This window comes from Embiotoca jacksoni, unplaced genomic scaffold (genome assembly GCF_022577435.1).
Source record: "Embiotoca jacksoni isolate LCO1_2020_lvr unplaced genomic scaffold, fEmbJac1.0.p SCAF_2, whole genome shotgun sequence".
NCBI lineage: Eukaryota > Metazoa > Chordata > Actinopteri > Embiotocidae > Embiotoca > Embiotoca jacksoni.
The window spans coordinates 1,311,958-1,326,199 of NW_027185340.1; the positions used below are offsets into that span (position 1 = coordinate 1,311,958).

Sequence of the window (14,242 nt, forward strand, 5' to 3'; positions counted from 1 at the left end):
TGATTTACTAGACTCAGACACAGATTTAGAGATGTGTATTACAAAAAATTAACATCATACTTTTGACTTAACAAGTTAAAATGTGATACTACGTCAAAAGTTTAGTTACATAATTTTATTTTTCATAATTACATAACTTCAGGAAAATAAAGGGCAGTCATTTTTAATTTCAGTCAGAGATTTACATTTTAAAGCCTGACGCATGGTGGACCTAAAACAAAACAATTTGAATATAGTCAATCTTCTCATTTCTGAATATGAATACAGTGAGATATAAAACCAAACAACACCAAAGCTCTGTTGACAATAGGTTTCAAAAGTGAACTGAGTTTTGTTGCTGTGCACATAACCCCCAATTATTTTATTTTTTTTATCAGGACTGAATGAGTGAGTAGTAAAGTAAAAAAAAAGAAGTCATTTTCATATAAAGTTGTGCACGTTGGAGTGTTAAGATGAAGGTGGACACGACTTCCTGTACTTGCTCTGCATCCACACCCGGTGCATTGCAACTCTCTTTCCTCGGTTCACTTGTAGTCGTCTGTCCTCTAGATTCTGAATTTCTTCCAGTCCAGCTTTGGAAAATAAATCATGAATGTCCTCTGTAAAAAAAAAAATGTATCAGCAACCAGAGTTATTGTCAGTTTTAAAGAATACTGCGGTCATAAGTCCAGGTTCCTCCTCGCCCCGAAAAATAGCGACACCAAAGATAAAGTCTCACATTGGCTGTAATTATTTGGATTTTTAATCAGTCTTACTGTGAAGTTGCTCTTTATATTACACGTGTTTTGACCCTTTCAGATTGTTAGCAGTTTTCAGTTATTAATTGTTTATTAACATTATTAATAGAATATAAATCTCAACATGGAGATCATAATGGTAACCTCCAAATTGACCACAGTGTCCTGTCTAGTTCTGGAGCTACGGTTTGATGCGAGCGATGACAAGTACTAACTCCATGCAGAGAATAAAGTGCCGATCTTTAAATAAGAGGGGATACCTTTGGTGAAAAAATAAACGCAGGTTCCATCTCCACGGATGTAGAAATTCTCTGATAAGCATCGTCCTGGTTAGAAAAGATGTAATGTTTAGATTAACATTTTAAAGAGGTATTTCATAGCACATACACACACCGGATGTATAGAGAGTGAAAGTTGCTGTAACGACGGGATTTGGAGACTCACCCTTCTTAAACCTGAGCTGTGAGAAGTCGTATCTCCCATAATCACGGAAGAGGAATGTCCCTCCAGGTTTCAGGTGTGCACACAGTCGATTCACAACTCCTTGCATTCTGTCAATGAAATTCAACTAATGGTTAAATAATGTTGGATGGTAGGTTTGCAGCTAATGAAGATCCAAGCAATCACAAACAAAATGTAGGCCATATGGCAAAATAATTAAAATATACATATTACCATCGCTGACATTTTTGTATACTTCTAATGTCTAGCAAACCCCTGTATAGCTAATATTAGAGCTGCAATGATTAGTCGATTAGTTGTTCAACAGGACATTATTGGCCAACTGTTTTAATAATCGATCAATCATTTTGAGTAAAATTGTTTGATTCCAGCTTCTTAAATGTGAATATTTTCTGGTTCCTTTAGTCCTCCATGATGATAAACTGAATATCTTTTGTTGTGGACTACTCATCACCCATTTTATGACATTTTAAAGACCAAACAGCTAAACAATTATTTGAAAAAATAATCAACAGATTAATTGATTATGAAAATAATAATTATTTGTAGCCCTAGTTATTATATTGCACTCTATTGGACATTACAGTATGCATTCAATTTATATTTTGGTTTTTAATGTCATTCAGACGAAGCCTGGGGAATGTGAAGGTGGGTTTGTGAGGGTAGTAGAGGTTGTGGAGGGGGAAGGGGAGAGGGAGGGGGAGGGAGGGGGCCGGCAGGTGGTAATGACACCAGGCTCTCCCATCTTTGTGCTCCAACCTTCCCCTACCGATCAGGATGAATGGAGGACAGCACAAATACTGCCAGAATAACATCCAGGCTCTGAGGAGGGAAGGGAAAGGAGGCCGTCTCCTCACAAATGTCGTGGACAAAGGCATGACACACGGAGCCATCGTAGTCTGCGTGGTCCTATAAGAAGAAAATACATCAGGCTTTATTCACAACATCATTTAAATACAAAGTGGAATGACGAATATAATTTTTATTTAAACTCATTCAGTAATTATTCTAACAGTTTCCAATTATTTTTACATTTCTCAGGCACTAACTAAACGTAATTATCTTTTCTCCCTAATCACATAATAATTTTAATGTCTTAACTATTCCACTGTGAAATGCCCTTTGCACTCCTTACATAAGCAGTTGCTTGTAAGGAATTAATGTAAAGAATAATTTCACACTCACTTTCAGGTTGAAATGTAAAAATACAGTATTCACATTTAAAACATCTATTATAATCATAAATCATGTAATCGTCATGTAATAAATAAGGTTTTCTCAGTCATGCAAGTTCATTATATAATACAAACTTGATTTCCATTAAATATCAAAAGTTAAATTAAATAAATGAAGTTGTATAATGGATAAAGATTTTGTTTGCAAAGGCTTGGTACAATATAATTTTACAAACACATCATTGTATGTTTGACAATGATTTTATTAAGCTTAAGTTGTTTTTAAGTATTATTATTATACAATATGTGCTTTATATTTACATAGCAACCAAATGCGTACCTTAACCAGCTGAATAGCTCGTGGGGAGAAGTCGCAACAGTATAAAAATGCATCTGATTCTCTGTGAAATAGAACAACCAACAAAACAACCTTGAAATCATCATATAAGAAGCACAAGTGTTAAGAAAACACTGAGGATTTGTTTCTCAATCCATATCTTGAAAAGCGTCTCTAATTTTTAAAGACTAAGATGAACTGGTCGTATACTGTAGTTTCTTGTCCTTTGTCATTATAAAAATGCGCTGAAGCCTTGAGAGCAATAGAAGAATATTTGCAGGAAAAAAAGAGAATGAAAAGTATTAAAGAGTATAAAAGGGAGAAATTCCCACTGTGTGCTACACATATGCTCTCCACTCAGTCAACAAATCAGAAAATGATAACCATAAAATGTCTTTTAATAAATTAAGAAAATAAGAATAAAAAATTTTTTTTAAAGTACTTACGTGATGTTATTAACAATTGGAAATACACTGTTTCCAACCCCACATCCAACCTGTGAAGAGAAGAAAAGGCAAAGGCAAATTTGTCAGTACAGTTATCTGTATAATATTGTGTAATAATCCATATAAAACAGTGTATATTGAAAAAAAACGAAGTTCAGAAAACCTCCAAGATCCTGAAAGACGCATGCTGTCCAGGAAAAGTAGAGCTCTCTGCGTTAACTTCATTTTCTTCTGGTGCTGGTTCTTGACGGGACTCCTGACGATGAAAGGTATCTCTGAAACGAGGATCACAGCGGTGACGGTGTCCCGTCTGTGTGTCCGTGCTGGATGCCCTACTTGGAGGGATTGGTGCTTGCTGATGACCCTTCGTGTCTCGGTCTTTTGCTCCTGAAGGAAGCAGTTCTGGGAATTCGAAAAACAGCCACCGGCGATCTTTGAAGAACTTATCTTGGTGCTTCTCGTAAAACGTGTCCCAGTATTGGGAAGCTTCTGTATCAAATGTACCTGCGTGGCGGAAATTCAGGAAGATTTTTTTACATTTAGTTTCTACGAAATCCCAAATAAATATAATATAATATAATATAATATGTTTAATTATTTTGCGGGAATGAATTCTTGCCTTGTTCATTTAAAGGAAGCTGTGCTCTGGAATTTTCTTCTGCCCTCTGCCGAGCGTTTTCTTTGTCCTCCTCCGTCCACTCTACATGATCCCTAACAGAAAAAGCATTATAAATGTTGAATGTTAAAACATCCATTAAACTCTAGTGACTCACATGCTTTCTTTCTAAATTAGCTGCCACCTTCACATTTTTCAGTACATCTAAAATATGTTTAAAGTATTAGAGAGCGTAAGTGTAAATCCACATTTTGTTTCAGAGTTAGTGAAAAGACGTAACTGTTACCCAATTTAATTTTAATGTTGATAAAAGTTATCACACCACTGAAATCTTGTGATCTCCTTCCAGATGTAAAACACACAGATGGGGGACAAATGAAAGAAAGCTGACTCCATAAGATGTTGATCCACAATAAACCAACATTTAACACGTTTTATTCCCATTACATCACTCACCACATGTTGTGCTTAAAGATGTCATCAGGATTTGTCAGAAGTCGTGAACCCAGCGGAGCTGAAGGTCTTCCTCCGGTGCTCTTCGGTCTCACTAATCTGATGACAACTGCAGCCAGTTTGGCCACAGAAAAGATCTGCAGTTTATGCATTTACTCTGTAAAAGTGCAGGAAGAGCTGTTTAGATAGAGCGATGCTTTGACAGAGCACCAATGAGCTAATACCACTCATGAGAGAAGTTATCTCCCAAATCTAATATTAACGGTTTGAAGAACATTACAAACTCGGAGTGAGCAGCCAAACTTTAAATGTATTTCAAAACCATTTCAGAAGTGTCCAAAAATACAAAGTAAATTAGCCACTCAGGGAATATGACCTAAAATATTTTTTTTAAATCGGTAGCTACTCACAGGGAGGTAAAACAGAAACTAAAAAAAGGGACGTATCCGCTGTAAGAAGCTGTGCGGTGTTTGGTCGAAGGGGGGCGCTAGAGGGCGTTAAAGGGTCCAGCTGGACACCGAGCGGGTTCTTTATCAGTAGAAGAAGACGAACCTAAAAACAGCGGAACGGGGTGCTAGCGCTAGCGGCTAACTAACGTCACAATACTGATTAAAATGCGACATTAATGTCCACTAACTTCACTCTGTGACTGGCGACTACACGCAGCTGTTTCAGGACAACTCCTCAAGCTCACGAACCCGAAGGAACACAACTTTCGAGTAAAGTCGTTCGCGACATATTCAGGTTCATTAGCTTAGCATCGCTAACTGGAGCTCGCCGGAACTTCCGGAAGTCTCAGAAACATGAAGCTCGCCAAACAGTTTTAAGGTTGAACGACCGGAACCGCCGCGTCCTCCGTCCTGACCTGGCTCCGGCGCTCGTTTATCCCGTGGAAAAGGAAAAGCACCGCCTGCTGATGGCGCTGTACCGGAGGAAGAGCAGCGTGAACGCCGCGGAGCTGCTGAGCCGCCGGAGCAGAGGCATCCGGGACGCCGGGACCCTCCTCAGACACGGCATGAGCATCCTCCGGGGGGTCCTGCTCCAGGTAGGGACACGTCCCGGGAGGCGGCTCTGCGCTCAGCCAACCTTGTACTGTACTCACTGTTATTGTCTCTTTCTAAGGAAAACAGGAGTTTCACTAAAGTTTGGAGCAAAACCTCAAAATCCACAATAATGTACGAGAATGGCAAAATATACTTTGAAAACTACCAGAGCTGCTACAGCTGGTGAGTCGGAGGAGTTGAGTTGTTTTCGGTTTCAAGCACATGTACAAACACACCTTAATGCATTAAATGTGGTTCCTGTCGATGTCACTCAACAGTTTTATCCACCAAATAAAGAGAATCTTCTTGATTAGAACAAAGTGGAAACGAGAGAATATGTGCACAGCATTCAGAGAAATAAAAAAGAAGTAAAGTATGGTCACTCTTTTTATATTGCACCAAACAGTAGGATCATGAAACAGACTTTTGAAATCCATTACACCGTATTTTATTATGTTTCTAAACTGATGCTGGTTTTAAAGAAGCAGCTGAGTTTGTAAGACTGCAGATAAATAACACGCCGACCTCATGATGTGTGTTTATACTCCGAGACAGAAATAAATACATCTTTAATTAAAATTTCCAGTGTTCACGCTGAGCCTCAAAGTTTGTACAAACTGCCGAAGAGGTCCAAGCAGGAGAAGATCGAAGATGCCTTGCTGTGTCTGAGCCCTCTAGTAAGTCTGAACTTTCCATGAAAAGAATTTACCAACCCAGTGACAGACTGTTGTTTCATCTACCTTTTATTTATTTTAATTTTCAGGACAAAACTTTATCGTCTCCCTCTGATCATAAAACCAGCCTCTTGGCTTTGACAGCCAATAACTGGCTGTATCGCCTTTCAGCTGACACGGGGAAAGTGCTGCAGAAGGTTTACCTCTCTGCAAACTATAGGTTCAGGTATGTTTGAGGCTGGTGTCCTTTGAGTGGAGGTTCATTATTTGATTCTCAGTGTTTGTTTCTTTCATTAACTTTTAAAGCTCACAGCTTGTTAATGTCTTGCAGATATCTTGCTTGGGATGTTTCTCAAGAGACTTTCTATGTTAAGTCTGTACAAAACAGAGAAACACCTTTAACGAGACAGGTAATGTGAAGTCATTTATCTTTAACATTTCTGCCTCACTGAAGAGAGACAGTGCAGCTTAGAAAGGATAATATTATAATAATATATAATATACAGCATCTTGCTGTAAATTCAGTTCATGAATTTAGATTTTTAAATGAATATATCTTGTCATTACTCAGTGAATTGACCTATTGCTTGTCAAACCTGACATTTGCATTATCAGTTAAGCTTTATAAAACATTTTCGATGCATTGATTAATTCTTTAATCCTCAAGATGTCACAAAGTAGTGAAAAATGCAGCTCATAGTTTCTCAGAGTTCAAGATGATTGTTTGTTTTATCCCACCAACAGTCCTAAACCCGAACACATCCAGTTAACAGTAATAAGAAAATCAGAAGTAGCACCGAAGCTTCACATTACAGCAGTTAGAAGTAGGGAACGTTTGCATTTCTGCTTAATAAAGGATTGATCTGAACTGATGATACATTTTACTACTAGTCCCATGATATGATCTCTGATGTGGAGAAGTGATTAAAGACTTTCACCCGTTGCTCTTTTTATTCCTCAGGCTGGTATCGCTCAGAATACAGTGATGCACTTGGCCATTTTCCATGTTTTCCCTTTGCAAATTGTGGGCATTTTGGAGATTAGCAAAAAGGTATTAAGATTTGTTTGTCGTTTAAATTCGTTCAAATGTTCCTCTGGAAGTCGTATGTTATTAAACTATGACTCTTTTCCTTTCAGGTATTTGGTAATGGCGTCACCGATGTTGTTCTGTCTCAAGGTGTCCTTGCGGTGTCTTACAGTAACAAGTCTGTGAAGCTGTACAGCCTTGAGCACATCGTCCAAAGGGTACGCATGTGTGTGTTTTGAAAAATGATCCTGTGCTATATTGAATGCTGAATATTTTACTTCATCATCTTTTTAAATTGCATCAAAAATACAATTGTTGAATGTAATGAGAAGCGAATATTTACACGTTGAGTTTATTTATCCGTCAGTCTCATCTCACTGGTTACATCTTTGTGTATCTGATAAATATCGTCTTTTTTTTCAGTACATGACGGAGAAGTTGACACTTGGAGAGCAGAGTTCACTTCTTGGAGGCAGAACAGTGGGAGATGTTCCGTTTGGTATTCCAGCAAATATTCAGATCACAGGTGGGTCTGTTTTTAACCACTATAATCTGGAGCTGCTTTTCCACCAATTTGTATGACTCAACTTGACTGGACTCCACTGGCCTTTTTTGGTTTTTCATCAGCGATAAGGTGACGCCACAGTATTTTCACGCTACATCGCTATGACAACCAGTCGCCAATGGCCTGGTATCCTAAAGCAAGTCCAGTTGATCCATACCATGCAGAGGAAAAGTAGCCTTAGTGTTAAAGGTTTTATTAAACCCACTGAGCCCATATGAGCAATAATGTTTTTCAAAACAAAGTAAGCCAAATGTTTTTTCTTTTGCACAGGTTTCCCTGCGGTGCTTTTTGAGCTGTCCTGCTCTAATAACGGTGTCCAGATTGGAGGCTACCCATGGCATTACATCTACACACCACCACATAGAAACCACAAAGGGACTCACCACATCTGTTCACTCAAGGACAGCGCTCTGGTATATTCAAGGAATCTTCTTCAGCTATATATAATATCTGATTGATATGTAACGTATAATTTGACTACAATACATTAACAGCCGTGTTGCGTGATAGACCTACCTGACCCCCAGTTGGTCACAGCCTGTTGAAAGTGTCGAGGAAGGAAGGGCCGTGAATGTTTTAACAGTCTTTGTTTTCTGCTGGACGGAGCAAAGCTGTAGTCACTTTTCAAAACCCCACAAAACTAAGTTTGTGCTGATTTTAGCTTCACCTGTAACACGGGCTTTGTTTTATTGATGACACTGCTTAAATTTGTTCTTCATAATAAAAAATAAAAAAAAGTATCTTAAAAAAAGCACCATTACTCATCCTAAAGCTTTACTGGAAGCAGCATGTTTCACAATGACCTTTGGTCTACAGTCCCGTTAAGCTGTTGTGGAAGAGTTGATTTTGGGTGGAGTCTGACTTTGGTCTCGCTGAACTCGTTTTTAAGACGTGCTGTCCAACCACGCCGGATATCAAATGTTTTTAAAGTCATTCTGAATGGCCACTGTGGAAGGGGAGTGAAATGTTGGCTGTAACTAATAGTTCTGTAGGAAATGAAATGAGAGTTAGAAAGTGACTCCTCTGTCACCTCCACACAGCTGGCCAATTACAGCATGAAGTGGATGTTAATGGGTGACACCACCTGTCCGATGACAGAAAGGTGTGTGTGTGTGTGTGTGTCTGTGTGTGTGTGTGTGTGTGTGTGTGTCTGTCTGTGTGTGTGTGTGTGTGTGTGTGTGTGTGTGTGTGTCTGTCTGTCTGTCTGTGTCTGTGTGTGTGTGTGTGTGTCTGTCTGTCTGTCTGTCTGTCTGTCTGTCTGTCTGTGTGTGTGTGTGTGTGTGTGTGTGTGTGTGTCTGTCTGTGTGTGTGTGTGTGTGTGTGTGTGTGTGTGTGTGTCTGTCTGTCTGTCTGTGTGTGTGTGTGTGTGTCTGTCTGTCTGTCTGTCTGTCTGTCTGTCTGTCTGTCTGTGTGTGTGTGTCTGTGTGTGTGTGTGTGTCACAGCTTCAGTCAAGTGTTCCCTTTTAAACACCGTTTGCCATTAGATTGAAAGATGCTTGCTTCTGTTTCCTTTTTGAATTATTTTAAAAACTGCAAGAGGAAACCTTGAAAGTCTTATGTGGTCATGATTTGTGTACAATTTACGATTTAATTAATAATGCGTAGTTATTAAGGTCACATGCTTTCTTAATTTTTGTGAAATTAGGCCATTGATGGAATACAAAACATGGACTGCTGCTCTCTAGAGAGTGAAGGGATCTTCTTCCATCCTGACGACTCGGGAAGAATCATCCATGTTGGACCGACCACCATAAAGTGAGTGCTCCCGTCAACATTTACATTACATTTAAATGAAGACTGTAAGACAACAATATCATTTTCTTTTAGTGTCCTAAAAATCCTCGGTGAACTGAACGGTGCTTTGCCTTCAAGGGTAGTTGAGGATTTCTCAATGTCAACTCAGCAAAACAATGTAAGTTGTAAAGGTTAATTGTTTAAGATCAATATTATGTGCTACACTGAATACATAAATTTACCATAATCATGAATGAGCCTTGTGTACATATCACACCCTCACTATGGCATTGGTGTAATAACTGAGCCTAACTAAAACAAAGGTGATCATCTCCTCACTCTACATATGGTCTATAATTAAAAAATCTTTAAAAATATAATGTTTTTGCTTTCCATCTGCTGCAGCCTCCCTCCCAAGTTACTGTCACATCATCAGGACGCACAGTGAAGAGAATATTTCATCAGCTGGATGATGACCCGTGTCGAGAGGTACCAACAGAAATACCATTTTATAACTGTTTTGCTTGAGAAGAAATTGTTTAGACAAACATGGTGTATGTTGATTATAATGTAAATATTTGCTACTCTCTCTGGAAGCCAAGAAGCAAACCCTATAGAAGCTACACATACATACATAGAACTGCACGTTTTCTGTGATGACAGAAATTGACAGCAACCTTTTGACAACGCAGACTTTCCGAATGGTGGAATTTGAAGATGAGCTGGACCTTTTGGCAGTCGTGATTACTAACGGCGAGGAGGGAGAAGGAAAAGCTCACATTCGACTGCGCGACAACCAGAGTGGGAAGCTAGAGCGGACGATAGAGCTGGTTGAACCTTGGGACGAGGTGGGTAACAGGATATGATATGTTATACAAGCATAAGGCTGAATAGTCAGGACGCGGATTGATGGGTGCTCTTGTGTTTTGTTCCAGACTTATCGACACGAGTTGTTCTTTGACAAAGACACAATTGTTCATATTGAACAAAAGAAAACCAACTTCTGCTGCCATGTTTACAAGCTTAAACCCACCAGAAAATAAGCGGTTCAAAACTGAATCAAAGCTGCTGCGAAGCCTTTAATGACAAAATGAAATATTGTGTAAATGTTGGTTTAAATTTGTATTTGCTACTCTTGTTACTCATAAGACTTTATTCCTGAAGTTTTTTTTTTTTATCAAATCCATCCAAGTTTCTACAATGTGAAACTGTCAGATCTATGTACCTTTTTTAAACTTTGTAAAATTAAAATGTTATATTTTCACAAGTTGCTCTGCATTTCTACCTACTTCTCTTTCTTTATACAAATCCAAACAATGAGAGATTTCAAAGTTGTTTTGAGTCAGAATCAGAGACAGTCATGTGGTCGTTTGCTTCTGTTACCCGGTTGAGGGATGTATGTTGAGACTAAAGGGTTGTCAGTGTCACAAAGGTGGCTCTCTCTTAAACTGGCTAGATCACCATGGTAACTGATGCTGCTAATTTAACCTGGTTAAATTTGAAGCATCAGTTACCATGGTGATCGGAAATTGTTGTATATAACCTTTTATTGCACTCAGGAAGTAACAGTAACAGGAGCCCTTTTTTTTAACAAGTATAAACTATAAAAAACAACAAACATCACAGCAACAAGTAAAAAGATCTGATTAAAGAAGATGTAGTAAAAGAAAACGGACGATAACAGCGAAAAATTTCGTATTTTAGTGAAGCCGCGAGTACTTAAGTACTGATATACTTTAGTATATGTTGTTATTTACATTCTACTCCTGGATACGATATTACCACACAAAATACTAGAGATTATCTCCCCCTTCTATCTTTTATTTAGCCTACCTTCACTGATATAAATGAGGTGGTTAAAATATATATATATATATTTTTTTTAAAAACCTGCAAGTATAACAGCTCCACATACTGCAGATGACCATTCAAGTTTCTACAAAAACTATTAACCTCCATGCCTGATTCCCATGAAGCTCTTATTGTGAAAGACTTTACAAAGAAGAAAGCACGTGTAAATGTGTTTAATAGAAGTCAGGGAATGACGCAGGACATAAAACACGAAAATAACTTTTGTTGAAACTAGTCTCAGACTCTTCTGTAACCACCACGTTACAAAACGTCTTTCCTCCAAACATTGGCTGAGCTCGGGGGTCACGTGACCGCAGTCCGCCCTCCAAACCACTTGAAATTGTTGTATTTGAGAAAAACAGCTGCTTCAGTCAAGTCGCCCAGACTTCGCTGACACTAATGGCGATGGAGAACCTGAAGCCGTTCCTGGTCGCCCTGTCTGCCGCCGCCGCCGCCGGGTTCGTTTCCATCATATTCGTGCTAAGATGGGCTCTCTACTTCAAGGAAGGTTTAGCCTGGGACGGAGGGCTGGCTGAGTTCAACTGGCATCCGGTGTTAATAGTCACCGGCTTCATTTTCCTGCAGGGGATCGGTGAGAAGACTTCGCACTTTATAAGAAATATGATCTGCAAACTTTATGTTGCGAGATTTAAAAACTGTAAATAAAAAGAGGAAATTGTTGCTAAACGCGACTTCTCGCTTTTTCAAGGATATTGGGGGGGGGGGGGTGTTAAAGTTACATTTCTTAATTAATGGCACTATCAAGTAAGACCGTACATTTCAGGCACAAACACATTATATAACACCAACACCAGCAAATTCCTCTCAATCATAAACTTCACATATGACATGTATTTGTTTCATGGTTTACTGATCTAAAATGTAAATGATAAACTCACCATGCACGTTATTAGTTATTAGGCAACACTTCTTCAACTTCTCCTTAAAGAAAGTATCTAATCAGCCAATCTCGTGGCAGAAACTCTTTACCTGGTAAAGAGGATCTTCTGATATTTCACCAAAATGTGAGGAAAGAAAAATTGTGAAAATGTTTCCTGATCTGATAAGTTTTAATTTGTGCTGCGACTTTCAGATGGTCTGGTCCTAGTTTGATGTAAACAACATGAAAGCGTGACTCTATCTTGTGTTGTATTAAGAGTGAAGCCTCACAGGGGTGGTACAATGATGTGGGGGATGTTTTCTTGGCACACTTTGGTCCCCTTAGTGCCAGCTGACTATCTGCTGACCACCACAGGGTACCATCTCCTGATAGCTGCTTTCAGCAGGATAACACGCCGTGTCACAAAGCTCATGTAATCTCAGACTGGCTGATAAACAGTTTACTGCACTCAAACACCCTCCGCAGCACCAGATCTGCTGGTAACATCACTCATGTCCCCCCACTAGTTTGTGTGTGTGTCATACATGCGGTGGCAGATGAGTCCACTATTTAAAGTACATGTTGTCAAGTGTATAATTATGCATGAAGAAGACCTGAAGGTTAACTAACAGTGAATGACCCTCTCTTGCAGCCATCGTTGTCTACAGGCTCCCCTGGACCTGGCAGTGCAGCAAGCTCATGATGAAGTTCATCCACGCAGGCTTGAACTTAACAGCCTTCATCTTTGCTGTCATAGCTATGGTGGCAGTTTTTGACTTCCACAATGCTGCCAACATCCCCAACATGTACAGTCTGCACAGCTGGCTGGGCCTGACAGCAGTCCTCCTGTTCGCTCTACAGGTAGTCACACTCTGTTGGCTATTTTTTGATGCATTGCTGATATTACTACAACTGACAGATGATACAGAATTTTAACAATTTTATTGTTTCAGTGTATTCAGACCATTACCAGTTTAAGTAATCTGTCTTTTATGGAGCTATGGACTGGTTTAATACAAATAGGGCAGTATGTCTTTACCATGTTATATTGAGATTTCTAACCTCTTATTCATCCGATCGTTTAAAAAAAGCTTTGTCATTGTGCACAACAAGGTTGACAAGTAGAGTATCTGACAAGCTTCTTCTTTTTTCTTTTTTTCCTCTCCTTCAATGAGCAGCTTGTTCTCGGAGTTGGCATGTATTTGATCCCATTTACACCCGTATCCTGGAGAGCAGCATTCATGCCCTTCCATGTCTACGGTGGTCTTTTACTCTTCGGCAGTATAATAGCCGTGGCACTGATGGGCATCACAGAGAAACTCATTTTTGGCCTGTAAGTATTTAAAAAGTGAAATAAATGCTTAGAGTATTTTTCAAAATAGGATCATTACAATGTAAATGCTGTTTCTCCTTTTTTTGTACATGATGAAGGAGCAACCCTAAGTATAAGGACTCTCCCCCCGAGGCGATTTTCGTGAATGTCCTGGGAGTCCTCCTGGTGGTTTTTGGAGCTCTCATCCTTTGGATTGCCACTCGAACCTCTTGGAAACGTCCCAGTGACCAGATCTTGCATTCCCTGCATACCAACGGGGGAGGTGAGGACAACACCAAAGTTGGGCCGAGCTTGTCTCAGTTGTCGGATGGAACTGATGCTGAGGCCGCTGGGGATGTTAGGAGGAGAAATAACAAACTGGATGACCAGGCTACTAATTAAAGAAAGTTTCTGAGTTGGAGCTGGTTCCTTCTCCAGTGTTGAATGTATATAAATTCCTGCTGATCTTCTATTCATAACTTTCTCTCTTGCATCTTAAAAATATTTTATTCAGAGCTTGTTATTTAGAACATTTATTATTGTAAGAGCATGTAAATAAGGATGTGATGATGTGGGGAATAGGCTTTGTTGACATGCACTGTATAAAATAACCATGATAGATGTTTTATACTTTATAAATTCTTTGTATTGTGACTTTTTCACCGACAGTATTTTTCATAATAAATGTTTGTTGACTCTCATCTTGTAGTCCTTGTATGTGTAGAAACATAGAAGAACAATATTCTGCTGAGGAGTATAAATGTTCATTAACTTGAACACGTTCAATGTGCCTACGACCATCAGTTTGTGGTTGTTGAGGATTCACCACATCAAACACGAGGTGGTTCCTGCTCGGCCTCCGATGACCGCAAACAGCCACGTCAAAGCGAAATTACACGGTTTGTCTGTTTGTCTGTTCCCGGCTTCCGT

At 39.3% G+C, this 14,242-nt stretch overlaps 3 protein-coding genes across 6 annotated transcripts; 2 read left to right on the forward strand and 1 right to left on the reverse strand.

Annotated features, from left to right (window-relative positions):
- Positions 1–20: 20 nt before the first annotated feature.
- On the reverse strand, positions 21–5,186 carry mettl8 (methyltransferase 8, methylcytidine). Of its 2 annotated transcripts, none has more exons than XM_069153806.1 (10): positions 5,092–5,186; positions 4,230–4,383; positions 3,777–3,868; positions 3,321–3,661; positions 3,158–3,207; positions 2,715–2,775; positions 1,969–2,108; positions 1,182–1,288; positions 998–1,063; positions 21–599 (listed from the first exon to the last, which is right to left on the reverse strand). In XM_069153806.1, the coding sequence occupies exons 2-10, from the start codon at positions 4,376–4,378 to the stop codon at positions 448–450; spliced, it is 1,158 nt and encodes a 385-aa protein (XP_069009907.1). In that variant the 5' UTR covers positions 4,379–4,383; positions 5,092–5,186; the 3' UTR covers positions 21–447. The 2 variants fall into 2 exon arrangements, with proteins under 2 accessions (XP_069009907.1, XP_069009906.1); XM_069153805.1 differs by lacking the exon at positions 5,092–5,186 and adding an exon at positions 4,637–4,800.
- Positions 5,143–10,536, forward strand: dcaf17 (ddb1 and cul4 associated factor 17). 3 transcript variants are annotated; one of them, XM_069153798.1, is made up of 14 exons: positions 5,143–5,271; positions 5,349–5,452; positions 5,856–5,946; positions 6,033–6,169; positions 6,275–6,353; positions 6,905–6,994; positions 7,081–7,188; positions 7,394–7,496; positions 7,806–7,948; positions 9,181–9,290; positions 9,363–9,447; positions 9,675–9,758; positions 9,962–10,117; positions 10,205–10,536. In XM_069153798.1, the coding sequence occupies exons 1-14, from the start codon at positions 5,143–5,145 to the stop codon at positions 10,310–10,312; spliced, it is 1,527 nt and encodes a 508-aa protein (XP_069009899.1). In that variant the 3' UTR covers positions 10,313–10,536. The 3 variants fall into 3 exon arrangements, with proteins under 3 accessions (XP_069009899.1, XP_069009900.1, XP_069009901.1); XM_069153799.1 differs by having other exon boundaries at positions 9,408–9,447; XM_069153800.1 differs by having other exon boundaries at positions 5,190–5,271; positions 5,357–5,452.
- Positions 10,537–11,457: 921 nt separating this feature from the next.
- Positions 11,458–14,013, forward strand: cybrd1 (cytochrome b reductase 1). The gene is made up of 4 exons (XM_069153561.1): positions 11,458–11,712; positions 12,653–12,861; positions 13,179–13,333; positions 13,432–14,013. The coding sequence occupies exons 1-4, from the start codon at positions 11,520–11,522 to the stop codon at positions 13,712–13,714; spliced, it is 840 nt and encodes a 279-aa protein (XP_069009662.1). The 5' UTR covers positions 11,458–11,519; the 3' UTR covers positions 13,715–14,013.
- The last annotated feature ends 229 nt before the right edge of the window (positions 14,014–14,242 follow it).

Excerpts from the sequence above, each read along its gene's own strand:
- mettl8 (XM_069153806.1), bottom strand. The coding sequence starts at position 4,378 with ATGCATAAACTGCAGATCTTTTCTGTGGCCAAACTGGCTGCAGTTGTC. Across the intron at positions 3,662-3,776 it reads GCTTCCTTTAAATGAACAAG|GTACATTTGATACAGAAGCT; the intron begins GCAAGAATTCAT and ends TCCGCCACGCAG. Across the intron at positions 2,776-3,157 it reads CCAATTGTTAATAACATCAC|AGAATCAGATGCATTTTTAT; the intron begins GTAAGTACTTTA and ends TCTATTTCACAG.
- dcaf17 (XM_069153798.1), top strand. The coding sequence starts at position 5,143 with ATGGCGCTGTACCGGAGGAAGAGCAGCGTGAACGCCGCGGAGCTGCTG. Across the intron at positions 6,170-6,274 it reads TCTGCAAACTATAGGTTCAG|ATATCTTGCTTGGGATGTTT; the intron begins GTATGTTTGAGG and ends AATGTCTTGCAG. Across the intron at positions 6,354-6,904 it reads AAACACCTTTAACGAGACAG|GCTGGTATCGCTCAGAATAC; the intron begins GTAATGTGAAGT and ends TTTATTCCTCAG.
- cybrd1 (XM_069153561.1), top strand. The coding sequence starts at position 11,520 with ATGGCGATGGAGAACCTGAAGCCGTTCCTGGTCGCCCTGTCTGCCGCC. Across the intron at positions 12,862-13,178 it reads TCCTCCTGTTCGCTCTACAG|CTTGTTCTCGGAGTTGGCAT; the intron begins GTAGTCACACTC and ends TTCAATGAGCAG. Across the intron at positions 13,334-13,431 it reads GAGAAACTCATTTTTGGCCT|GAGCAACCCTAAGTATAAGG; the intron begins GTAAGTATTTAA and ends TACATGATGAAG.